General features: G+C 50.8%; 3 protein-coding genes across 3 annotated transcripts; 1 reads left to right on the forward strand and 2 right to left on the reverse strand.

Annotated features, from left to right (window-relative positions):
* Nucleotides 1-873: 873 nt before the first annotated feature.
* LOC121351398 (phospholipase A2, membrane associated-like) lies at nt 874-2,430 on the reverse strand. Its single transcript, XM_041463516.1, has 4 exons — nt 2,391-2,430; nt 1,573-1,717; nt 1,274-1,380; nt 874-1,019 (listed from the first exon to the last, which is right to left on the reverse strand). Exons 1-4 carry the CDS (start codon nt 2,425-2,427, stop codon nt 874-876), a joined length of 435 nt encoding a protein of 144 aa, XP_041319450.1. The 5' UTR covers nt 2,428-2,430.
* A 6,845-nt stretch (nt 2,431-9,275) lies between these two features.
* UBXN10 (UBX domain protein 10) lies at nt 9,276-10,145 on the forward strand. The gene has a single exon (XM_041463487.1). It carries the CDS (start codon nt 9,276-9,278, stop codon nt 10,143-10,145), a length of 870 nt encoding a protein of 289 aa, XP_041319421.1.
* Nucleotides 10,146-12,318: 2,173 nt separating this feature from the next.
* On the reverse strand, nt 12,319-24,717 carry LOC121351368 (ATP-dependent RNA helicase DDX19B). The gene is made up of 12 exons (XM_041463467.1): nt 24,591-24,717; nt 23,629-23,677; nt 23,211-23,264; nt 22,207-22,342; nt 20,326-20,418; nt 19,632-19,734; nt 18,545-18,659; nt 18,211-18,388; nt 16,969-17,206; nt 15,815-15,977; nt 14,552-14,743; nt 12,319-14,133 (listed from the first exon to the last, which is right to left on the reverse strand). The coding sequence occupies exons 1-12, from the start codon at nt 24,645-24,647 to the stop codon at nt 14,072-14,074; spliced, it is 1,440 nt and encodes a 479-aa protein (XP_041319401.1). The 5' UTR covers nt 24,648-24,717; the 3' UTR covers nt 12,319-14,071.
* Nucleotides 24,718-26,169: the final 1,452 nt, after the last annotated feature.

The following is a 26,169-nucleotide window of genomic DNA, read 5'->3' on the forward strand; positions in this document are numbered from 1 at the left end:
GTAAAAGGGCAGTTGTGTCATTCCTAGTAAAATCCTCATGTGCCACAAGCCAAACATCCCAGAAGATCCTGGGGATAGTCCCGTGAGCTTCTCCCTGTGCTGAGCTGTGGTTCAGGCCGTCCTGACTCTGGGCAAGAGGAACAGAAAAATGATACACAAAAGTCCCTGTGAAGCCTCTTCTTGTATTCCTGGGACTGTTCTGTTGGTGTTCCTCACAAAGCTGTTTGGATGCGCCCTCTGAGCTAGGAATTGGAAATTCATAGAATCCCAGACTGGTTTGGGCTGGAAGGGACCTTAAAGCCCATCCAGTGCCCCCTCCCCTGCCATGGCAGGGACACCTTCCACTGTTCCAGGCTGCTCCAAGCCCTGTCTAGCCTGGCCCTGGACACTTCCACGGATCCAGGGGCAGCCACAGCTGCTCTGGACAACCTGTTCTTCAAACTCCTAGCTCCACATTGGGATAGATTACAGCCCTGTTGGGACCACGGAAGTTTTGGGGTGTCAGGCACATGGTGTGGCTGAGGTGAGGGATGCAGAAGTGCTCCCCAAACTCAGCAGCCATCATTGCGGTGCCTCAATCTCATCAGCCCTTACAGAAAAACACCATGGAGAACCAGTTTGCATCCCTTTTATTGTATCTGTTATCTCTGCTGGGAAATGAAATCAAGAGAGGAGGAAGGGACAAAAAAGAGGAAGCTGGTGTGTCTTTCCAGGAACTGGTGGGTCTCCATCCATGGTGCGTGTGCCCTTCTCAGCCCGAGCTGCACCTCGCAGGGAGCCTGGGGGCTCTGCCTGTACCGAGCCCCCAGCCCACGCTTTTCTTGCTGGGAAAAGCAGCCAAAACCTGGAACTCGGTGTGCAGATTCGCCCTCCTCAGCACTGGAGCTTGCTGCCTTGGCATTTGAGCTTGAAGTAGAAGCGGTAGGAATTGTTGTAGGAGTGCAGGGAGCTCGCGAAGCACGAGGCCACCGCGGTGTCACACAGGCAGGTCTCTCTCTCGCACCAGCTCTGCTCGGTGCCTGCGGGGGAAACACGGAGCCCTGCGGTGCCTCTCCCCCGGGGGGAAGGGGAAAGAGCAGCGTGTCCCGCTGCTTGCCCTGCCCAAGCTGCCCACACCCCTGGTGCCCATTTAATCATCGCAGCCGGGCGGGAACTCGTGAGGGAGACTCTCGTGTGTGCCTTGCTGCGGGGCTGGGGATGGGGATGGGGATTGGGATGGGGGTGGAATGGGGCTGGGGGCGGTGCTGCTGCCCACTGCCCGGTCAGTACTCACTGCAGGTGATGTGCCCGTCGCTGGAGGTGAAGCTGTATGGGGTGATCAGGGGGCTGCACCTGCCCTCCCTCAGCCTCCTGTAGCAGCAGTCGTGGGCTTGGCAGCACCTGCGGGGACACCGGGTCAAAGCGCGGCCCCCAGAGCCCCCCTCGGCACACCTGGAGGCCAGGGGAAGGTCCAGCCTTAAACTGAAGGCGACCAGCAAAAGGAGGCGGCAAGGCAGCGGGACCTGGCTGGGGAACGGTGCGAGCCGCCCCAGCGCTGGGAGGCCTCTGAGGGAGCCGGGCTCTGGTACTCACCGGTCGGTGGCATCCACGGGGGTCCCGGAGCCGCCGATGCCGCAGAAGCAGCCGTACCAGCTGTAGGACAGCAGGGCGCTCCTGCCCGTGGCCGCCCTGATCATCCGCTCCAGCTCCAGCACGCTGCTGCCGGCCGGGAGCAGCCCTGCGGGACACGAGGGGCTGGGCCGGAGCAGGGCAGGGGGCATCCCTGCTCCTCGCACCGGCTACGGGCATCACTCTGCTCTGGCAGCGCCCGAAACTGTGCTGCCAGGATTGGAATCGTGAGAAGCTTTATCCCCTCCTCCAGAATTATGGAATCATGGAGTGGTTTGGGCTGGAGGGAACCCGCAAGCCCATCTGGCTTTGTTCCACCTCCTGCCATGGGCAGGGACACCTTCCACTATCCCAGCTTGCTCCAAGCCTTGTCCAACCTGGCCTTGGACACTTCCAGGATTGGGGCAGCCACAGCCACAGCCTCCTCTCAGGGAGGATGGCTTTTTCAGTCTGGCTTTTACAGCCTCTGGATTTAGTCTGGCACAAGATATTTTGCCCTCTGGACTGGCTCTGCCGTGCTGCAAGCTGCAATCCCCCATCACCAGGATCAGCCGTGGGCTTGGCACAGGCAGGAAAGGGAACAACAGGCTCCAGGGCCTCCCAAAAGCAATATGGACATCAGCACCTCAAAGGCTCCCCTTCACCAACCCTCCAGGACTGCAGCACTTCTACACGAAGCACTGGAGAGAAACTGCCAGGTTTAAACAAAAAACCTGAATTGTGCACAAAGACTCAGGGTTTGTAGGTGATTCTGGCCTGGCCAGGGGCAGCAGGGCACTTACCACAAGCCAGGAGCACGGCAAGGAGGAGATTCCTCATTCTGGGGCTGCCCTGGAGAGGGAACAACGAGGACAGGTGATGATCCAAGGCAGGACAGGAGCTTCTCCAGTGCCCAGAGGAGCTGGGTGCACTGGCAGTGCCTCAGGTGACATTGCTGTCACTGTGGGTGCACAGCACTGCGAGGCATCCCCGAGCGAATCCTGACTGTCCTGTATCCCAGTTTGGGGACGTTGGGGCTTGGCAGGGATGCAGTGGCTTGTCCTGCCTGGGGCTGCTGGAGCAGCTCAGGACCTGCAGCCTCCCCCCAGGCCTGAGCTGCCTGATGAGCACCAGGGCAGTGAAATCCCCTCTGCTTACCCTGCCTGGACCGCAGCTCCAGCGCTGCCAGCTCAGCGGGGTGGGTTTATATCCCTGCGAGGCCCACCCCCTCCTCTGTCTGTGCTGATGGTGTCAGTTGTCCTAAGCCAGGCTTGCCTGGAGCAGGGAGCTGATTCCCATCCTTCTCTTCCCCAAAAACACGAGTTTTCCCACAGCAGTGAGCACCAACACTTCCTCCATCATCCTGCTCATCACTGGGCATGAGGCCGTCTCCATCCCTGCATGAGGCCAGTCCAGGCCTTGGCCATGGCCATGGTTTTAAAATCCATGGGATTTGGTGGCTGGGGAAGGGGGACAAAAGTGATTTACACTCAGGACGGCACCTCAGAGGCCGTTGAATCCTTGTTCCAGGTGTAGAGGCAGCACTTTGGGCTCAGTATTTCCTCAGTTTTGCCAACTCACCCCCTGAATCCTCAAAGATGGTTTCTCTTGGCTGCTTCCTTGCAACTGTTCCCACAAATCCACGGCTGCATCCAGATCCAGCTGTGCCAAATTGCAAGGGAGAGCAGCAAACACCAGGATTGCAGTTCCTGGGTCTGCAGTTTTCCTGTCCTGCCCTCAGGTTTTTGTGGCAAGGGGTCTGTGAAATTATGCCACCAGCAGCAAAGGCTGGAAAAGCCATGAAAACCCAACTTGGAATGGTTTGGGAATACAGTTTATTTAATTACCATAGCCTGACATAATACAGAGATACGGGGGAGACAGAAAACCAGAGAAGATAAGGAACAAAAGCTGCTGTTTTCCCTTGAAACCGTGGGGCCAAGAGCAAACACGGACACAAATGCAGGTATCGGGTGATATGCAGGGCCCCACCCTCAGGGATTAACCACGCTCCTGGGGAAGGGAATTTGGGGTTGGGAATTGTAAAGACATGACCTCCAGACTGATCTGGAGTCAAAAAGAGAAACCTTTGTTGAAATTCCTGGGAGCCACCAAAGCTGACACTGGAAGGGATGTCACCTCTCAGCTGCCCTCCAGGGTGGCAGAGCTGTCTGTCCCAGGGTTTTCCTTCCCTCTAACCCTTTATTTCCTGCTGCAAGTGGAGTAAAACCCCATCCAAGCCTGTTAAGGATGGGGAGTGACATCTCACCTGCCTCCCCACTCACCATCTGCACAAGAAACCACTCCAAAATACCCCAACCTCTGCTTTCCCCATCTGATTTTTAAAACCAGAGCATCCCTAATAATAAATTAATCAAACCCTTTCCCCCCTCCTCCACAAAATACTTCCAAAATTGCAGTAGGTTTTCCCCACTGTGGTAATTGTTTTCCATGCTGCTCCTGCTTTGGCATTCCAGGCCCTTGGATTTGGGGGGAAAATCTGGGGTTTTGCTGTAGAGTTTGGATAAATCTGTGTGGAAAGCATTGTCCAGAGACATAAATGGAGAGCAGAGATCTGGGATCATGTGGATTTGGGATCCATATGTGGTTTTAACCAAATCCCCTCATTTTAAGCCCTCCCTCTCTGTGGAGAACCTATTCAGGGGAGTCCCACATGAAGCTAAACCCTGTCTTTAACAACCCACAAACTTGAGGGCTTAAAAACTACCTGTGGAAGTTGTTATCCCATTGGAAATGTGGAACTTTTCAGCTTTCCTGTGGAGCAAGGAGAGTCGGGTATCACCCACCCATGTGTTTGCTCAGGGCCTTATTGAAGTGTAAATACCCCGTGTGCTTTGATCTGCAACATTGCTAAATATCCTGGGCTGGGGTGAGCTGATAGGAAACTGTTTCCCTACTTATTTTATTTCTCTTTAGTGCACAGGTTCGCCTTGATCCTCCCACCCTGCAGGGTGGAGACCCCAAATTATGGTGGAAATTTATGGCTTGTTTGTTGTTGCCTTCGATGGGCATCTGTTAGTGGGAGCAGCAGCTGCTTAAGTAGGAGTGGGTTTAGAAAGGAATTCATGGGGGGAGATGGAAAAGGTTGGTGTTATGTGGGGTGTTCCCAGAAGGAAAACTGACTCAGGGATTATTTGTAGCCGGGGGGGAGCAGGAGGACTCCCCCTTCCTCCCAGCTGCAGCTTTCCCAGCACAAAGAAACTCCCCCAAAACAGTTGTTTTAGGTCCCTTTGTGATCTTGTGTGTCAAGTGTAATTTTAAAAAAGTGTTTTCCCCAGAATTCATGAGTTTGGGGTTTATTTGTCTGATTTGATTCAGTGGTCACTGAATAATGTCACAGGGAGGTTAAACCCAGTCTTGTGCTCCCATCCTGCTGCCTTTGCTCAGGACGGGCTGTAGCGCCTTGGTGTTAAACTGTTGGGGCTAAACCCCAAAGATTTGGGGATGTCAGCAGGGTGGCACCGTTGTGGTTTTGCTTTGGGTGAGTTGGAGGAATGGGAATTCCTGCAGGAGGGCTGGGACACCCCGGTACCAGGGTCACCCCTGGGCAGAGTTCGTGAGAGGCCCCCGAGCTGCCCCCTGCTCCTCCCACTCCTTCGTGTCCTCCAGGACCTTCCCAAAGCCACGGGGCTGCTCCCGTGCCACGCCGGGCCTGAGGCCGTGTCACAGCCCAGTGCAGAGCCCACAGCGGGTCACGGCTGTCCCTGAGCCTGGGGACATCCCCCGGGACCCCCGGCACATCACAGCCGTTCCCAGCCCTGGCTCCATCCACCCGGGACAGCCTGGTTGTTCCCATCCCTGTATCCACACCGGGATATCCCAGCTATTCCCAGCCCTGGCTCCACCCTGGAACACCCCAGCTGCCCCATTCCTGGGTCCGTCCTTGGATCCATCCCAGGACATCCAGGACACCCCAACCATCCATCCCCCGATCCTTGAATCCATCCCAGGACATCCCGACTGTCCCGTTCCCCTCCCTGCCCCAATCCTTGGATCCATCCCGGGACATCTTGACTGCCCCACTCCTGCCTGTTTCCATCTCCAATCCCATCCATCCCTGTTCAGTTTTGCATTCCTATCCCTGTACCCTTTCCCATTCCCATCGCCATTCCCATCCATCCCATTCCCATTCCCTGTTCCCGTTCCCATCCCTATTCTCTGTTCCTGTTCCCTTCCCCATTCCCATTCCCCACTCCCATCCCCAGTTCCTGTTCTCATTCCCATTCCCTGTTCCTGTTCCCATCCCCATTCCCCATTCCCATTCCCATCCCCCGTTCCTGTTCCCATCCCCATTCCCCATTCTCATCCCAATTCCCTATTCCCCTTTCCCCTTCCCCGTTCCCATTCCCATTCCCATTCCCCATTCCCGTCCCCGTTCCTTGTTCCCATCCCCATTCCCATTTCTATCCCTGTTCCCGTTCCCATCCCTATCCCCGTTCCCGTTCCCATTCCCCATTCCCGTTCCCATTCCCGTTCCCATTCCCGTTCCCATTCCCGTTCCCATTCCCGTTCCCATTCCCGTTCCCATTCCCGTTCCCATTCCCGTTCCCATTCCCGTTCCCATTCCCGTTCCCATTCCCGTTCCCATTCCCGTTCCCATTCCCGTTCCCATTCCCGTTCCCATTCCCCGTTCCCATTCCCCGTTCCCATCCCTATCCCCGTTCCCGTTCCCATTCCCCGTTCCCATTCCCCGTTCCCATCCCTATCCCCGTTCCCGTTCCCATTCCCGTTCCCACGGGCGGTGCTGGGGGCGGGGCTGAGGGCGGGGCTGGGGCGGGGCTGAGGGCGGGGCTGAGGGCGGGGCTGTGGCGCGCCCGGAAGTGCCGCTGTCGCCACGGCAACGGCGCCGTGCGGCGGGCGCGGGGCAGGTGAGGGGCGGCGGGGCCGCCGCGGGACCGGGACCGGGACCGGGACCGGCACCGGCACCGGCACCGGCAGCGGGACCGGCACCGGGGGAGGGAGCGGGGTCCGCTTCTGGGGCTGTGCAGCCGCCCTAGCGAGCCGGGCTCTGCCGGCGGGGCTGCGCTCCTGCCGTGGGCTCAGCCCCAGGCCCAGCTGTGGCACCGAGGGCTCTGCCTGGGGCTGTGCCAGCCCTCACCAGGACAAGGGCAATGGGCAGGGTCTGATGCCCAGGAAGTTCCACCTGAACATGAGGATGGACTTCTTTAAACACCTGGAATACATTGCCCAGAGAGGCCGGGGAGTGTCCCTCCCAGAGATAGCCCAGAGCCGCCCGCACACAGCCCTGTGCCCTGTGCCCTGTGCCCTGTGCTCTGGGCCGGCCCTGCTGGAGCAGGGAGGTGGCACCGGCTGAGCTGCCATTGTCCCTTCCAGCCTGACGCAGCTGGGATCCCGTGCAGGGATCAGGGGTGTGCAGTGCCGGCCTCCCAGGCCCTGGGGGCACCGTTCTGGGGCACCTGTGGGCACAGCCCTCGCTGGCTGTGGTTCCCCATCCCACCCCTCACCAGCCCCCGTGTTTTCAGCCTGTCCCCTGTGCCATGCGCCGTGCTGGGGCAGTGCAGGCACTCGCGGGGGGCCCCCCCAGGGCTTCTGCCGGGTTGGTTGGTCGGGGGTTCGTTCTTGGAACTGGCAGCGTCGCTGGGGATATTTGTAAGTGCTCCTGGGCGCTTGGGAGTTCTGCCTCAGGGCGTTGTTGCCTTGGAGTTTATTTGTTAGCTGCAGTAAGGGCCAGGTACAGCCCCTGTCCCTCCCACAGGCTCCTGGGAAGCTGGGATGAGTCACCTGGGCCAGTGTCCCTGTCCCCTTCGGCTGGGGGCTCAGGGGGGACAGGTCTGTCAGCTGGGGCTGGGCAGGGTGTGCTGGGACTCTGCCTTGGCCGTGCTGAGCTGGAGGATAAATGAAATGTTAAATAACAAACACATTGCTGGCAAAGTGCCACAGGGGCTGTTCTCTCTGTTTGGTTTGGAATAGAATCCCAGATGGGTTTGGGTTGGAAGGGAACTTTAAAAACATCTTGTTCCACCCCTGCCATAGGCAGGGACATCTTCCCCTGTCCCAGGCTGCTCCCAGCCCTGTCCAACCTGGCCTTGGACACTTCCAGGGATCCAGGGGCAGCCACAGCTGCTCTGGGCACCCTGTGCCAGGGCCTGCCCACCCTCACAGGGAAGAATTTCATCCCAAGGTCCCATGTAACCTTGCCCTCTGTCATTGGGAAGCTGTTCCCCCTTCTCCTGTCTCTCCAGGCCCTTGCCCACAGTCTCTCTCCATCTTTCCCATCCGTTCCCATCAGGCACTGGAAGGCCACCCTGGAAGTCACCCTGGAGCCTCCTCTCTCCAGGCTGAACAATCCCAATTCTCTCAGCCTTTCCTCCCAGCAGAGCTGCTCCATTCCTCTGCTCATGCTGGTGCCTCCTCTGGACTCTCCAGCAGCTCCAGCTCCTCCCTGTGCTGGGGACTCCTGTGCTGGAGGCAGCTCTGCAGGTTGTTCTCCCAGAGTTTCTCTTCATTCCTCCTCCACCCAGGTGTGCCTGGGATGGCCCCAAGCCAGGTGTAAGGTTTTGCCCTTGGCTTTGCTGAGCTCCTGAGGTTTGCATTGAGCAATGCACTGCTGGGGGACAAACAGCAGCTGAATGTGTCATTTCTGGAGAATGCCAAGCAATCCAAGGTGACCTTTTTCCACCCCCCTTGGTAAATGCTGCTACAAAAGCCACAGGAACAGAGGAGGCGGTTCCCTGTGGCACTTGTCCAAAATGTTGCTGTGAGGTTGTGACCCAGTGGCTGTGCTGTCTGTCCTGGCTGAGAGCTCCAGGCACAGCTTCCTTTGGGAAACACGCAGCAGAACGTGGCTTCCTCCTCAGGGGAGGTTGTATCACAGAATCATGGAATATCCTGAGCTGGAGGGGACCCACAAGGATCATCCAGTCCAGCTCCTGGCGCTGCACAGACACCCCAACAATCCCATCCTGTGCATCCCTAAAGAGCCTTGTCTAAATGCTGCTGTGGCAGCCTCAGGGCTGTGCCTGGGGAGCCTGGGCAGTGCCCAGCACGCTCTGGGGGAAGAACCTTTCCCTGATATCCAGCCTAAACCTCCCTGAAAGAGCTCCAGCCATTCCCTCAGGTAAATCATTCTCTGGTAAGCAGAATTTTGGACACTTTTGGACCAAGCTTTTGGTAATTGGAAAGTCAGAACAGGTGTCTGTGTATTGAATCAGGGTTTTTCAATCTCAATGATTTTGAGATACCTTTAAAATATGAAGTCAGTCTTATCCCAAAATCCACAACAGGAACTGAATCTGCCACTGCAGGACCAGTGAGAAGGCCAGAGTTGTGCTCTGAGCTTCACTCATCTCCTATTTGTGTTGAGTTTCTAGCTTCAGAAGAAAGAAATTGTTCTTTCCATCAAAAACTTAGATTCAGTGGCAAAGGGCATGACTCCCCAAAGCTCTGGGTCAACTTTACACAATTCCTGCCAAAGCCAGTCCCTACAAAGAACACATCTCCCACCCTCTGGGACTCAGCCCTTACTGCACTGCAGGGTTGCAGTGATGCCCAGTGATACCCAGTGGTGCCCAGTGGTGCCCATGCAGTGATACCCCAGATTTATTCTGTTTTTACCTGACAGGCAGCACAGCATGGGAGCCTCGGGGAGATGGAAGTCTCCTGGCCAGTTCCTGTAGCTTTTCCCTCTGCTCCATCCCACAGGTGCGATGGCCACAGCGGCTTTCCAGGACTCAGCACCAGCTCAGTTCCACTTCCCTCTGGGCACAGCCACTCTACTGTGGGCCAGCACCATCACCATGCACGTCTCCAGGCCCAAATCTGCCAAGGGACAGAGGCCAAGCTTGAGCCACAGTCAGGGCACAGAAGCCTGTCCGTGCCACGTGCCATGTTCCCCGCCGGCAGCCTCTCCTCGGGAATTAGTGAAGAGCCGGAGAGCACCGCTCACAAAAGCAGCATTCCCACCTGCCCAGGTGTCTCCTGGGAAAATCCCAAAGCTCCTGCAGCAAGTGCCTTTGAAGACCTGCTCCTCCTCCCTGAACAGGTACCGGGTGCTCCCCTCCATCGGCCGGAAGGGCGCAGGGAGCAGTGCCGTGGAAGCGCTGGCTGAACGGACCAACCGGCTGGAAGTGAGCGAGGGGCAGGAGGATGCTCCAAAAGCCATCAAGCCTTTTTCTGGAGGACAGGGATCTGCCAGCAAACTGTCAGGAAGTGGCATTCCCACCGAAGACAGCTCACAAGTGTACTGTGCCCCTGAGCAGCGGGGAAGGCAGGTGAGGCAGGAGAGCCCCTGGGTGTTCCCTGCAAGCTCGGAAGAGCCGCACGTGCTGCTCGCTGTCCGATCTCCCTCTGGGCAGAGGTTTGAGCACCACTTCAAGGCCTCTGACAGCCTCCAGACCGTCCTTGCTGTGGCAGGACAGAAACTGTTGGCCAACTACCAACACTGCAGCATTGAAACCATGGAGGTGCCCCGGAGGAGCTTCTCTGACCTTACAAAGTCCCTTCAGGAGTGCGGGATCCTCCCCAAGTCCGTGCTGTGCATCCGACAGGACGAGCAGCAGGATGCAGCAGATCTCTAGGCACACAGAGACGCCGTGGGTTCTTCTGCTCAGTGGGGTGCAGTGCTTCTTCCAAAAAACTAAGAGTCTGATGCTTCCTGCACCTACTTCTTAATCTTCTATCTCCCACAAAATCCCCAGGAAGCAGAGTTATGGATATGTAACAGTACTTGAAATAGTATTTCAGATGCATAAACTCGATTCATACAGAACAGCCTGTGTCACCTGTGCCATCACAAATTTCTGCCTCAGCACCACCAACCTTCAGCCTTCCTGGTTTGTTGAAGTTCCTGATGTTCTTTGAAAACTCAGGTATTCAAGACCTCTCCCCTTGTCCTTTTCTATGTTTTGGGAAGGTACCACTTCTCTGAATGCAGAAGCACCATTTGAGAAGGTAGAAACAGAACTGGTTTAGCTACAGGACCACCTTCAGTAGATTATCATTATGCTAAATGTCTTCTCAAGAGACTGAAAAGGAGATCAAACCCCAAACCCATCTGGAAATAACAGTAATAACACATTAATGAGTTATTGTGAAGTATTAAATTGCAAGACTGATTGTAAGATAGCTGTGAGGGCTCAGGTCTTTCTGGGTAACCTCAGTCCAGCTCTTAACTGTGATTAAATCATCTTTTTAATAACAAATAATTATTATTTTGCCTTGGGGCAACAGGATTTTCTCCTTAGTTTTCCTTCTCTTATTTGGCTTATGTGATCCATAGGTAAGAAGAGGTGGATAGTTAAGAAGGGATTTTACAGATAATTTAACCCCTTTACACTGAAGTTAGTCCAAGGAGCAAGTGCTGCTTTGGGAATTTTTAAATAAGATATTAATGGGATTTGACTGGGAATTGGCTCAAGGAGTGAGCCATCTTTTACTAAACCATCATTAAAAGGCTGGTTGGGTGACTTGGCAGGTTGAGGCAAACACAATGTGCTTGTGCTAAAAAAAGAGAAATATCTTCTAGTTTTTAATGGAATTTCAAAGGCAGTAATTTTTAATCTCCTTTAACAATGCCACACAGATGAGTGAGTTTAAATGTTTTGAGGCAAACCAAATTTATTTTGAAGCTCAGTGTAAGTGCCAAACCAACCAGGCACAGGAGCACAAACACAACAGGAGCAGAAAGCTGATGGCTGGTGCTGGCTGTGAGTGTGGCACATGATGCTAAATCAAGTTTTGTAAAACCAGTATCTGATGGAACAGTGGTCCCTGCTGCTGTGATGGGATTCACTCAGCAGCAGTCCTGGATATTGAAACATCTGGATGCCTTCAACAGAACCAGAAAGTATTTACTTGGTTTCAGGAAAAGGGACCATTTTCCAGTTTCCTTCAGAGTTAGGTAGTTAATTCCCTCTTTCTGCCTGTTGTGGGTACTGTGTTACTCCTACACTTCAGAGTATTTTAATCCTGTGTTAAATAAAACCTTTTAGGCTGAAACTTCAACTTTAAATGATTTACATGAGCTGAGGTTTATCCATCACACCTGCTCTTAAGAAACCTTCAATTTGATGGCAAATACCTCAGGGGCTGCCCAAATCAGCAGCTGCCTTTGGATGGTCAGCTGCCCTCCACACCACCTTCCTGAAGTTTGTATCTGTATCCTGTGCTCACTACAAGCTTGCAGCCAAGGAAGAAGCACATTTCATCAGTGACAAGCTGTGACCAGAGCTGGGGACCACCAGGCAGCTGTGAGAGCACAGGGGCTCTGAGCAAGAACAGAACAATCAGACAAGTCAGAGTAACTTGGCTCATGGTGGATTTCTCATGCTGCAGGATGTTCCTCCTGACTAAGCTGGATGAGTTTGGTTCTAATCACCTCACCCAGCCTACAGCATCTACAAAGATGGGCAAAAAATATCAAGTCTTGATCTAGGCAAGCACAGCACAGGGAAAACACCTCTTTTCTCCCTCAGTTCTTCTCTTCCCTTCGGAACTGTTCTGGGGAGATTTTAGCAGCAATTTTAAACCCAGCACAAGAAGCACAGGGGGAAGAACAATATACTCATCTGACCTCATTTATTGTGTGGCATCATTTAACAAGCTTCTTTGTGGGAATCTTTTAAGAATTTCAGCATTAAAATTCATTCTGTCACAAATATAAAACTTATCAGGACTTTTGGATGAGAACGTCCTTACTGAGGCTTTTAAACACCAACAAAGTATTCAAGTAAGAAGTCAGCAAAGGGATTGTTCACTATGTGTTCTTTAATTCCAATTAAAAGTACATTAGAAACAGCACACAGGACCAGCAGCAGCTTCCATGACAATTCAACCCAATACTCTGCTGTCACCAGGTCATTCAACTGTACTAGGAAAGTAGGTGATTAAATCAAGTCTTCCACTCCACACGCAAGCACTCACTCACCTGCCACTTTAAATAGGATTCCAACAGAATAAAAATAGATACACCCCAGAATACAAAAAGTTTAATTTTAAGCTGTTTTTTTTTCTTCACTAAAGCCTTTATACAAATTGATAAAAGGGTGCACAATTTCCTAAAATTTTAGGTACATTTTAAATGAGCCTTTTTTTACTTGGTAAAAGGATCCATATTCCTGTCTTTGAACAGAATATGATGGCCAAAATTGCAAAGAAAACAATTCAGTTTAAATTTACAATTTATACATTTGTTTTGACATGATTCCCACGCTGAGTAGCAGGCCCATGGCTGCTCATGCATGTCCCATTTCCCCCCAACAAAGAGCTGTGCACCCTAAGTTCTGGTTCAGGAGCCTCCTTCTCCTGGAGACTGGGCTGGGGGAACAGCCCACAGTGTCCAGCTGTGTGCACAAGAGTGGTCCCAACACACAGAAGGCATCATCCTTCCTTCTTCAGGAGCTGTGAATCCTTCCTTCTCCAAGGAACACCCCGGGGCAGGGACCAACAGTATTTTGCACTATGGAGCACTTCCCACCTGCAATTTGGCTGAGCAATTTGACTCAAAACTCTGGTACTGAAACATACTGCAACAGGTAAATTTGGTGTTCTAAAGGTACATTTTTTTGGTCAATCCAGGCTATCATGATTTGTTTGTTCTTTTAATCCTGTATCTGATGGGTGAAGCCCATACATTACCCATGCTGAGCTTCACAGCACGGTGCATTTAATCAATGGTGAATTTCATTCACAGAGGTGAATTTAATCAGGCAATCCATTAGTACAGTTCCCTTCATACTGCCCCTCCCACCCCACCCACCCACACCATAGCCAGGTTAAACACTTGGGATGAACTTCTGTAGTGTCACCACCACCCACGTCACAGAGAGCGGCCATCCCAACAAATCCAGGACAAGGAAAAGAAAATACTGCCCAGCAAAGCGACACGGCACCTGTGTTTGCAAGTAGGAGCTACTGGAGACATCCTCAGGACAACTTATGTAAGGAAAAGCAGGGCAAATCCATCAGAAAGCCAGAAATGAGTCTTAAAGAGCCCAGGGGAGCGCCAAAGAGAATGACATCCTAGTTTGTACAAGTTAAGTATTTAGCCAAAAAACAGCTGCCTTGTTTGGGGTTTTTAGGTTTTCTTTTTTTTATTTTTTCGTTTCCTTATGTCCATTATATACTCAGCTGTTGAATTGAAACTGATCAGGTTAATGCTGCACATTATTCCAATTAAAGAAAATAATGTTTTTTTCCTTTTAAAATTTTAGGTATTCCCTATTGCCTCTCTTTTGGCAAGTGTATTTCTCAGAATTCCAAAGATCATCCCATTTTAAGGCTAATCTAAGAAATGTTAAAAGCTTCTGTAAACATTTCCTCTTCCTCCCCATAGTTGCACAATTTGAAGTCCAACTGCAATTTTGAACATGAGGTAATTTTTGTGTACTCATATCTTGAAGAGTCCTTTTCAGGACGAGCCGAGAGGCTGTGCCAATCCAAACACTGATCCAATTGTAGTGGGAGAGCTTCCACAGCAGGGCACACACCAGTTCCAGCAGCTATTTCAGTTATTTATCTTCTCAATTTCATCCAGGTCGTCAGTATCCAATTTGTTTATCTTTTTGTCTGGGAAAGAAGAGAAATAGGTCAGATTTCTTAACACTGAGCAGAGAAGGGAATGCTGCTCTCCTTGGCTGGACCTGAGTTCTGCTTTATCAGGGAATGTTCAGTCGGGTTTTAAAAATACAAATTAAAACTGTTTCCTTTTACCAAAGGCCCATCTGGGTACTCCAGTGCTACCCACCCCTGAACATCCACTTCAAGAACTATCCAGGCAGACAGCAAACAGAGCCTGATTTATTCTGCTCCTGTCAGAGGCAGCAGGTCACAATCCCAAGCAATGCTACACCAAACACTCCTGCTGTGCTCTTCTGCCACCTGTTTAAGGCTCAACAAACACCCTTAGACCTGCTCAGCATCCAACAAATCAAATTCTGCAGTGATTCAACAGTTTAGAGAAAGGAGAAAGCCTGAGGGTACGTACTGAAATGTTCCTGGATTCTGTTGAGAATGTTCATGCTGTGCTTGCTGTCCACCATGTTAATGGCCAGCCCTCGCTTGCCGAAGCGGCCGGTGCGGCCGATGCGGTGCAGGTAGGTCTCGTTGTCTGGATTTCCATCCTTATCCACAGGCAGGTCAAAATTGATAACAACAGAGACCTGCTCTACATCGATCCCTGACAAAAAGAGAGCATCGGGTTACACAACTTCACGTCTTTTTAGAGCAGGAACAGCCTCCTCACACTCTGAAATGGAGCTTTTCCACACTACCCTCACAGGGTGGAAATAAAAACTATTGAGCTGTTAGGGCAGAGAGTCCCACTGAAGCAGCCAAAGACACTTAAATATTTTGGAAGTTCTACCAGCACTTAAATATTTATTCCAGAAACTCTCTCCTTCCCTGCAAAGCTCTAAAGACCACTTGTTTTTTTCCCAAGTACAATCCTGTCTTAACTGTTCTAGGATGTCAAATTACACCACAAATCCTACTGGGATGGTGAACTGGATTTCACTGTTTTTCAGTTTTCCATACTTGGGCACACGTTCACTGCAAACCCTGAATGTCACCAGCCCGAGACAAGCTTGGTGCCAGACTCTCACAGGACACTCTTCCATCTCAAGCAGCAAGAAGCCAACAAGCAATCCTGTGCTTGCCCACAGGCACACAGTGTAAGGACACCAATTTCTCCCAACTGGAACACCTGCAAATTCTTCCTGTCAGCTGGCCAGGGGTATGTGTTATCTTAGGAAGTGCTGCTTCCAGCCCTCCCTGGGATGCCTTTTCAGGCTACCTAAAAACAGAGGCCAGACAAAATAAAGGGAATAAGAAGTGGGTGTATTTACTGAAGGGCCTTCAGGTACATTTTGGGCAGACAAAGCCCTCCAGGGACCACATTCAAAAATGGACCACAGGTCATGGGTTTTCACTTTTCGCTTTTACAAATTTGGTTCATTTGCATATTGGAAGTTAACCTTCCAATTCCAGCTTCAGCTAATGAAGTCATTTACCCCAAGTTTGCTCCCCCCAGCTCCCTTTTGTTTAATCTCTCAGGCCTGAGGCAGTGAGTGTCCTTGATTGCCAGGCCTGGAGAGGAATTGCTGTATCTGCCCAAAACGGGAGAACAGCAGCTGCCACTGCGTGTGGAGTTTGGAGTTCTACACTAAAGAACTGCAGGGTTACAAATACATGGAAAATATAAAAGCTCAAATCCTAGAGCATCACCTGGCCCCATTCCTCCGTATCCTACCTCTGGCACAGACGTTTGTGGTCACCAGCACCTTCTCCTTGCCCTCCCGAAAGCGCTCGATGACGGCCGCTCTCTGCTCCACCATCATCTCCCCGCTGAGCAAGGCCACCTGATGGCCCTCCCGGGACAGCTCCGCCGCCAGCCACCCCGCCGTCTTCCGAGTCTGCAACACACAGCCAGCCCCACATTTGGGAGGGGGTTTAATGCTGGAAAGTGACAACAAACCTCTCTGGGGGCCCACTGGAAGCTCCGTGGTTGCTCAGTTTTTGTCTCCCTTACAAACTGTATCAGAAGGAGGACAATACACCTCAGCCACCTCAGGAGCCCCTGATTAATAAGATACATTTTCTTTGTGCTCTGCTCTGTGGATTTCACTCTGCTGGAGACTGACACTACATGTGTACACTGAAAACTCATGAAACTTGTCACAAAACCACAACTACTCAGCTTGGAAAATGGCAAGGTCAGACCTGAATGCAGTTGTGAAATCCCGCAGAGGCTCAGCACAGCCTTGAATTAAACAGTTTTTTGAGCTCCAATTATGTCTTGAGACAGTCTAAAAGCAAACTGCTGCAGCAGATTCCAAACACTTTCATTTTGTCTGAGGTCACTTTGCCTGGCTGTTTGGTGCTGTCAGCACTGATTTTTTCCCCTAAAAATGATTATGGCAGCTTCCAGAAAAAGAAAACCAAGTCTCAGTATGATTCATAGTGAGATCCCAGAGGCGTATCCTCAATTACCTGAGGGAAATGAAGTCCCAGGAACAGCTCTGTATCAGCTAGAGAACCAAAACACTTCCCAATCCCTCATTATTCCCTATTTTCATCCATGTTCCAACCCCACTGCTTTTTTCTTTTCAGTTCAGTTTTAGAAGAACGTGCATTACTCTGATCTTTGCTTCAGAGGACTTCAGCGACAACAGTGACCATTCAGGAATAAAAAAGTCCAATGCTGTCTCCTGGATGGACAAACCCAGGGAATCAAACCAGCCAGTGCTAATGTGACTTTTGGGATTTCACTCAAAGATGGAGCCAGAGAAGCCAAAAAGGGCAATTTTGTTTTCAGTTCCTTTCTGGAAACTGTGTCTGGCTTGGTTTTAGCACTTGCAGACTCTGAAGGGGTCACTAGGACTAACATTCCCTGGAAGCACTCACATGGCAGAAGATCATGGCCTGGGCGATGGTGATGGCCCCGTAGATGTTACAGAGAGCCCGGAACTTCTCATCTCTGTTATTGCACAGGACGTAATACTGCTTGATGGTGTCCAGGGTCTCCTCCTCGCGCTTCAGTTTGATAATGTTTGGGTCAGGAACAACTTTTTGAGCAAACTTCCAAACAGAATCCTCAAAAGTGGCTGAAAACAGAAGCATCTGGCAGTCTCTGGGGAGCATTCTGAAAGAGAGAGAAATAGGGAGGGTTCCCACACAACACTGTCATCTCCTGATATCCTGATGGAATTCATGCTACAGGCAAAGGAAAACCATAACCCTGGAACCAGTTATTTCCGTGGCTGGAAAAACTAAAACCAATCTTATCCACCCATGATCACTCCCTCACGGACCACAGGCATCCAGACTTGCCTTCTTAAAAAGGAATAAACCCTGCTCCAGGGACTGGATTTTTTTTCTGTAAGGCGGCCAGTAAGGCCAATGGCAACCTGGCTTGTGTCAGGAATAGTGTGGTCAGCAGGAGCAGGGAGGTCATTCTTCCCCTGTATTTGGCACTGGGGTGCACCCCTGTGCAGCCCCTCACCCTTGGTGAGGCCACACCTTGAGCACTGTGTCCAGTTCTGGGCCCCCAGTTTGGGAAGGACATCGAGACACTTGAGTGCATTCAAAGGAGGGCAATGAGGCTGGTGAGGGGCTGGGAACACAAACCCTGTGAGGAATGACTGAGGGAGCTGGGGGTGTTCAGCCTGGAGAAAAGGAGACTCAGGGGTGCCCTCATCACTCTCTACAGCTCCCTGAAAGGCAGCTGTGCTCAGGTGAGGTTGGTCTCTTTCACCAGGCAGCACTGACAGAACCACAGTCTCAAGGTGCACCAAGGGAAATATAGGTTGGATATTAGGAAAAAGTTTTTTAAGGAAAGAGGGATAAAAGTACTGGAATGGCCTGCCTGGGGAGGTGGTGGAGTCACCATCCCTGGATGTGTTTAAACAAAGTCTAGATGTAGCACTGGGTGCCATGGTTTAGGTGAGGTGTTTGGGTTGCACTGGACTTGATGGTCTTGTAGGTCTCTTCCAATCCAGTGATTCTGTGTGATTCTGTGAAATGAAACTGCTTGTCATCCCCTGACATTGTGCCTCTATGAACCCCCTGGACTAGAGCTCATCTATCATTTCAGTCTTGCTGCTTCTTGCTGCTTCACAGCCCCGCTGTCCCTGTGTCCCTCTGTACCTCTGAATGCGGATGCTCTGGTCCTGGTGGCCCTGGGTGGCGATCATCACATCTGCCTCATCCAACACGAACACCTTGATCTTCTTGGGATCGATGAATTTCAGTTTGGAACACCAGTCCAGCACAGTGCCGGGTGTGCCGATTACGATCTGCTCTGAGATCTTCTGCCCTCTCTCCACTGCCGAGACAGAAGGAAGGGCTGCTCTAGGGTGGCTGTGCACACAGGGAAATGTTTCGGCCCTCTCTGACCAAGCCATTTCACCACCTGACTGCTCTGGTGCACCTGAGGAGCACCATTCCCTCACTCCTCTTTGCGGTGTGTCCCCTTACTCACGTTTGTTGCCTCGGACAGCATACGCAAGTTTCAGCTCCGGGTAAAAGTTTCCCATCTGTTCAATCACTTTTCCTGTTTGAAGTGCCAGCTCGTATGTTGGGGAAAGGCACAAACACTGGAGGAACAGAAGGATAATGAGTGAGGTGATCAACATCCAGGGCAAACACTATTACACTTGCTTTTTAAAATCCTTCCTGAAGTTTTCTTCAAGACGAACATGCAAGTGGCTGAACAGTTTCTCAACCATCCCATGAGGAAATCTGATTTAAAAAGTCCCTCTCCAGGCACTGTCTGCTCTGTTGTCACAGCTACCTTCTCTTCCACCCCAAACCCACTTATCCAACCCCCTTCAGCCTGCACTATTTCTCTGATTTAAGTCCTCCCAGAAAGATTTAACTCCTCACACGTGGGAAATGAATTTGTAAAAAATTCTCAAAGTTTGATAGAAGGTTCACATAGCATACATTTTGTATGTAAACTCTGAGAAAATAAATGCTGACTTAAAAATGTTATAAAATAGGATAAACATTGTTGAGAGAGAAATGGAATGAGAAACAAGTTTTAAAAAATGACTTTATAAATAAGACTAGATATTTTGGAGAAATAGAACTATGAAAGATACATTGTAGTAAGACTCACGAGGGGTAATTTTAGATGATTCGTTTTAAGGTATTTGTAGTATGATGTGATAAAAGCTGATAAGCTAAGAAACGCTTATAATGTATAGTAATTAAGAAACAGTTACTTCTGATTGTGATAGTGTGAATTATAACATCTGTATTATCTCACTCCTCACACACTCACAGAGCAATGGCATCCTGTGTCATGCATGGGAAGGACTGACAAGAACAAGCTTTGAGCAAAATCCACATCTTTTGCACTCAAGGCATTTTGATAAATCCCCAAACCTCCATCCCCTTTAAGCAGTTTAAAGAAATAACACCATGCTGTGTTATTTCACACCATGGCTCCATCAAGCCGTGAATTTACATCTGAAGGCCTCCCAGCAGCTCAGGCTCTTCACTAGATGGCACTGCATGGCCAAGGTGAAACACGCCCTGAAACAGCCACCTCCCACAGACCTTACCTGTGGATACTTGTTCCCAGGCTCAACCCTGCTGAGCATGGCCAGGACAAAGGCAGCTGTCTTGCCAGTACCGGACTGCGACTGCGCGATGAGGTTCTGCGGGCTGGGGGCACAGCAGGCACAGCTCAGAGCGTGAAGCACCACGGTGGCACCTGAATCCCGTCACATTTACCCCTGCTCTGGATCCATGGCCAACCTGACCAGCTACGCTCCATGGGGCAGGAATTACTTCCTGCCCAACACTCTCCTTCAGTGTTTCTCAATGATGGAGATTTGGAAGGAGAGCTGTGGCTATCTCTCAGTAATTTCCCATTCCACACGTCTTCCCCAGTGTCTCAGTAGCTCACACGTTCCAGCTCAGGGTTGTGGAGAGAAAAATCAGCACCTCAGCTACTCCTACCCACCCAGGATTTCTGAGCCATTTTGTATTATTTCTTCCCAAACTAATGAGGAAAATGGTAACAACCTCCCAAACCCCACAGCACTGCATGCTCAGCACCAGCCCTAGGAAAAGGACAAATCCAGGGCTGCTGTCACATAGTTAATAACCACAGAAACACTGTGACATGGGAACCCTTTCTCCATACCCTGAGAGTTTCTCCATCACCCTCCTCCCACCCAAAATTCAGGAGCAGCACACTGAACCTTTCAAATCCTTCTATTCTGGTAGAGAGTAAGAAGAACATGTACATACGGTTCAGCAAGCATCATGGGCAGGGCATTCTCTTGGATCTTAGATGGTCTGTTGAAGCCCATGGCATAGACTCCTTGAAGGAGCTGTGGTTTCCTAAAAAGAGAAATTTTTATATCATGACCTGTTTAAGTCAATTTAGTTTTCATTTGTGTACAAAAAGGTAAGAAAAATCCTCGAGAAGACATCCTAGAGCTGTCCCTGCTACAATCCCACCTGTGAAACAACTGTGATCAGCATCTGGAATCATAAGTGACAGCAGGAAGTCTAGACAGGAAGCTCTGCAAAAACCCCGGGATTTAGTAAGTCAGCCTGCCTGCTCCAGCTTGAGGGCAAAGCCTGTGTCTAAGGCCAGCACTGCTTGTTCCAAAGCAGCTTTTCAGACAATCCAGGAATCACAGAGCAAAAAGTGTTAATCCTGTCCTTCAGGCCAGTCCCATTTCCTCAGCCATGCCTGATCTTGGTGCCAAAATTATCACTCCTTGATGACTCAAATGTGGGACAAAGCGTGAGGAATAGGATGAAGGGATCATGAGATCCCTGCAAGGACTTCAGCAAGTCATGTAGACTGTGTACTACAGCTGAGCAATGCCAGCTCAGGTAAATGATACTTAGCTCCGTTTGCTGTCACTACACCTTGTGATCCATGGCTGCAAGCCAGCCCTCACACCCAGAACTGTGTGGTGACACTGCTGGCCAGCAAACTCTCATCTGCTGCTTTCTCTCCAGGGAGCTTTGTACTCTCAGCAGACACTTGTGTAGACAAAGAGACCCCAGAACAACCTAAATCCAGGTTATGGTGCTGGAAATTCTCAGCTGATGACCCCCAAGTGCTCCCTGGATGCTGTGAGTGCTCTCAGAAGGGCTCTCCTTTCAAAGCAGATTACAGGTCTCCTGCCCACATTTCCCACTGCAGTAACTTCCCATTCAGCACAACATAATTTTGCGAAAATCCTGTATTATTTTCCAACGATGCCTGAACAAAAGCCCTTTGAAAACATAACCTTGTGCTGCTCCAAGCAAGGACAGACAAAGCCCAACTCTGCACCAGTTGCCAAGGATACCCCGAGTCATAACAAAACGAAGACTCAATTAGGCTGGCTGTCCTTGTCATTAACTCCCTGGGATTGTTTGCCTTTTGAAACACAGGAATGAATTAGTCTAACAGGCACTGCAGGACCTCAGCTTCTTTTTGTAGACATTCAACCACAAATACTAACAAAGCAAAACATCCTGGCATTTCATGAGGAGAAGGCTCTTTAGCTCCCATTTTCCTGCAGAGCTTGTAGAGCAACAAACCTGAGATCAACACAAGCACAACAATCCCAACAGGACACACTCTTCAGCATATTAATACATATATCCATCCACCATGCCTTAAACACAGTTATCATCCCTTGAAAGCTGCACTGGTAGAGGTTTTCAAAGGGAAGAAAGCCAGAAAATACTGGTGTCTCCAGCACGTAAACCCAGTAAGGCTGGAAAAAATAAGCTGTTCCCTTTGTGCTGTTCACTGCTGTTGCTTCAGAGGGAAACACCCACCAGGCACCCAGATAAACCAACTCTCCTTGCATTTAAATAATACAAATGATACACTTATTAATGACAGTGATACACAAACCCGAGTACTTTTAAGTGGTATCTCCTACGCCACCAGGGAATTTTTCAGGACATGTGGAGAGGTTCCAACTACCTGATGGGCTTCAAACTCACATCTGCTCTGGCAGTTTTAGCAGAACTGCTCTCTCCCCCTGAGTTTAAGAATAAGGCTCCACATGACAAACTGAAAAATCCAGTTATAAGGGAGCCTATTTAATATATCTGATCCCAGGATTTGACAGCTCCATGCAGAGAAGGCTCTGGCTCATCCCAGCAGGCACTTACAGGCGCAGCTCCTCGAAAGACTTGACAGAGTAGAGGGGTGATGTGGGGTCCCTCTGCAGCACCTCCACCTGATTTGTGGTGTCAACCAGGTTACTGCGGATCAGCTTGTTCAGTAAGGACTGGGCAGCTCTGTCCTCTGGGAAAGGAGGTGGAAAACATGAATCCATTAGTCACAGCCTGTTCCAGGTCCTGCTCCCACTGAACTCCTGAGCCACTTAAAATGGACAAAATCCCTCCAAATACTGAAATTCTTCATTAGAGTGTAATGGCTTGAAGACCCCAAACCTCTTGGATGAGACATTGAGAGATCCCAAAGATTCCCCCATTTAATACCCAGGAAGAGAAATCAAACAAGCACTGCTCTAAGGGGGACTTTAACACATCCAGATCTCTGCTTATTAAGATTCTTTTAGCTTAGCATCTCCCTGGGACAGGGTAAGGCTTCCTCAACCCTCACTCTGACATGTGGGCAGACACCTCCCAGGGTTTTATTTTTAAGGAAGGTTTGAGGATAAAGGGTACTTTAAAAGATTTCACAGCTGAAACACAAGGGTTGAGGATAAGAGAGATCCGAACAAGGTTAAACTGCTGCACTTTGGGGTTTTGTCACTAAGTCTGTTTCCTAAAACCACCTTCTGAAAGAACGGGAGCCTTTACCCACCTCTGAGCAGCCACTGCATAAACGCAACTTGTTGGTTGCTACAGCAATCCCAGCTCCAGGTTATCCAACTGCTCCTGTATCCAGTCCTGCCTTGAGGATACTGCTATCCCCTTATTTCTCTCCACTCTAATCCAGGAGTCTCCCAAGTTATTACAGGACACAATGCCTTTAAAAGTGTTATGGAGGAAGGACATGTCTTACAATTAAGTCCTTGGGGCAGGATACAAGATCAGCGGTCCTGAGACATAAGGCAGACTTACTTTAAGCATATATTAAATCAATATAATTATAATTAAATTAAATTAATTTCCTTGCCAAAGCTTTTTTTCAGGAAGGCACTTACCCTTCTCCTCATCCTCCGTCTTCTCCACATTGTCATCTGCCTTGACAACGGCACCTGATGGGAACAGGTTGGGGGGCACAGGTGAGCTCAGGCCTCAGGGGCAGCCCACACCCCCACAGCTTTGGAACATCCTGGGAAAAGCTACAAACAGTTCCTTTTCCTGAGGAGAACCGCCCTGCTCCACTGCTGTGCAGATGAAACCCAAGCACCAGCTCCAAGTGCATTTTAGCAACCACACCAACGGATTTTGTTCACACAGCTCCCTGAGACACCAAAATATTTAGTCTGTGCTGCTGCTTAATCTCAGCTCTTCTGGAATCTCATGATTTATCAGGAATTTACTTTGGCAGCAGTGCTCTGAACCCCCACAGGGAAACATCCCCCCCTTTCCAAGCCCATCTGAGCAGCTGGAACTCACCATTGGCATCTGGTTTGGTTTTTTCATCCTTCAGGTGTAAAGTGCTCAACTAGAAATGAGGAAAAACACAAAATCAGAGAAATTCAAATATAGCTCCCTATATTCTAATGCCAGCCAGGAAAACCTGAGCTTTGGATTCATCAAGTATTGCACCAACCTTGCTCAACTGGAAGGGATGAAGATACAAGAGGAACTTATTTCAGGAGTTTTAACACAACTATTTCTAAGCAGGAGTTTTAACAGAAATACAAGTTTTTTAAGCTGCAATGACAACTCATGGAAGGGGTTGTTTTCTGTCCTGTAGCCTCCTATCCCTAATAGCTCTGCTGATGGAAAATGGGAGAAAACCAGCATTCCAGGATGGAAACACAATCCATGCACTGTCCTGGCCGGCACAAGCTGTCCCAGGAGTTTTTTTCACCACCTGAGATGTGCAGGGAGAGCAGCCCCGAGGGTCTTCCCCACATCCTCAGTGAGTGTTCTGTGCCCAAACACAGGAAAAATAAAAACCCTATTTTTCTGAGGTACAAAGTTACATCTTTTCATTTAAAATATATGAGAGAAAGAGGGATTTTTTTGGATGCTGGAAGACAGAGCTGAGGCTGGGTGAGTGCCTGAAGCGGTGCAGTGCCTGGATGGAGGGTGAGGGGGACCGCAGGGACGTCTTTGCCCTTTGAATATGCAAAAAATGGATGAAGGAGAAAAAACTTAAAAAATAATGGCAAATAAATAAATAAATAAATAAATATTGGGGGTTTTGCTTATAAAGCCCAGGGACAATCGGATACCCCGCGCCCTCCCTGCCCCCACGGCAGAAAATGGGGCGAAAAAGGGTTTCTGCCATCGCTGTTTTCTGTGAGGAGGCGGCGGGGGCCGCGCGGCCCGGGAGACCCCGCGCCGCTGGAGCGGGCCGGGCCGGGCCGGGCCATCCCGAGCCGCCACGGGCCCCGGCGCGCACTCACCGACTCGGCCGCCGCCTCCTGCTCGTCCACGGCCAGGGCCCACGAGTCGGTGGCCATGGCCGGCCCGGGGTGGCCGCAGAGCCGCGATGGCGCCGGGCGGGAGCGGCGCCTGCGCGCCCGCGGCACCGCCCCGGCACCGCCCGGACCCGCGAACCGCGGCCGCGCACGGGCGTTCCGGGGACAGCGCGTTCCGGGGGCGGCGGGGAGAGGGGCGGGGGTGAGGGGCGACATCGGGTGTCTGAGGCGGGGAGATGTGGACACGGAGTGGGGTGAGGCTGTGAGCCCTGTGTGGGGTGGGGTTGTAAGCTCTGTGTGCTCTGTGGGGCTGTGAGCTCTGTGTGGGGTGTGTGGCTGTGAGTCTTGTGTGGAGTGAGGCTGTGAGCTCTGTGGGGCTGTGAGCTCTGTGTGGGGTGGGGTTGTAAGCTCTGTGTGCTCTGTGGGGCTGTGAGCCCTGTGTGTGCTCTGGGGCTGTGAGCTGAATGCTGTGGGGCCGAGATCAGGACCCCGGTGTGATCTGGGGTCAGCCTGTGTCTCACATGATGTGGGGCTCAGTCCCTGTGTGGCGTGGCCATCCCTGGGGGTCAGGCCCTCCGTGTGGGGTGGGGCTGGGGCTGTTCCCCTCTCTAGTTTGGGGCTGGGGATCAGGCCCTGCCGTGCCATCTGGTGTGAGACTGCAGCTTCTGTTTCCCATGGAATGAAGTCCCTTTGGGAGCCAAGGCTGGGGGAAAATCATGCAGACACTGTGACATTTGTGAGGGAACCACAGCTCTGTCTCTGGAACAGGGGTGAAGGTGAAAACAAGGCAGAAGAATGAGTCATGGAGGTCTAGAAGTGACAGGAGCTGCAAGAGTAATTTCCGTCCTGTCTCCTGCTGTAAGGCAGGAGCCAGCTTAGACCTGGTATCAAACCTGTTCTTTAAAGGTCCTGGAATAAAGAGGAGTAAAAGGGAAAGTAGAAATGAAAGAAGTGTGGGAAGAGCCTGTGGGATTTCCTCGCTGGGCTGCTATTCCCTTCCTTGAGCCATGTTTGACAGAGCAGCTCTCAAGGACAGTCTGAATTTGTGTTTTTATTCCATACAGCAGAACCAGTAAAATGGCCAAAACTGCAGGCATCAGCCACAAGTTCCCAAACCAAGGATTATTTCCCTGACTCAGTATTCCCCTTCCCCTTTAATGGAGACACTTCATTTGTTCCCACAGCCTAAAACTTTCAACTGAGCTGTTATTTCTTTCTGTGCTGAGAAATTTTATCCCAGGCAGGGCTGGACCCTTCACTGTTGCTCTCTTCACACCAACTGTGGTTGGTTTTTTCCTTAAAACTAAACCCCATCATTATCAAATTACCATCTGATACTTGTCCATCTAATTCAGTTTCCTGCTTGGAGGTGGTAGCACCATGTCCCTCAATCTGTGGGAATCCCTCCCAAGCCCCACACGTGAACTTTAGGGTCTGGAAGCTTTGTTTGTGGAGGTGACATCATGGCATTTTTTTCCATGGCAACAGGAGGATGCTGAACGCGAGAGAACAGAGCAGGCAGCCAAAGGCAAATCTGAGATGTTAATTAGTTAATTAGGGTAAA

The sequence above is a fragment of the Pyrgilauda ruficollis genome, unplaced genomic scaffold (genome assembly GCF_017590135.1).
Source record: "Pyrgilauda ruficollis isolate IOZ18807 unplaced genomic scaffold, ASM1759013v1 scaffold165, whole genome shotgun sequence".
Lineage (NCBI taxonomy): Eukaryota > Metazoa > Chordata > Aves > Passeriformes > Passeridae > Pyrgilauda > Pyrgilauda ruficollis.

Excerpts from the sequence above, each read along its gene's own strand:
- LOC121351398 (XM_041463516.1), bottom strand. The coding sequence starts at position 2,427 with ATGAGGAATCTCCTCCTTGCCGTGCTCCTGGCTTGTG. Across the intron at positions 1,381-1,572 it reads CCCGTGGATGCCACCGACCG|GTGCTGCCAAGCCCACGACT; the intron begins GTGAGTACCAGA and ends GTGTCCCCGCAG. Across the intron at positions 1,020-1,273 it reads CGACGGGCACATCACCTGCA|GCACCGAGCAGAGCTGGTGC; the intron begins GTGAGTACTGAC and ends TTTCCCCCGCAG.
- UBXN10 (XM_041463487.1), top strand. The coding sequence starts at position 9,276 with ATGGCCACAGCGGCTTTCCAGGACTCAGCACCAGCTCAGTTCCACTTC.
- LOC121351368 (XM_041463467.1), bottom strand. The coding sequence starts at position 24,647 with ATGGCCACCGACTCGTGGGCCCTGGCCGTGGACGAGCAGGAGGCGGCG. Across the intron at positions 17,207-18,210 it reads CAGAGCATCCGCATTCAGAG|AATGCTCCCCAGAGACTGCC; the intron begins GTACAGAGGGAC and ends TCTCTCTTTCAG. Across the intron at positions 15,978-16,968 it reads AGGCCATGATCTTCTGCCAT|ACTCGGAAGACGGCGGGGTG; the intron begins GTGAGTGCTTCC and ends TGTGTGTTGCAG.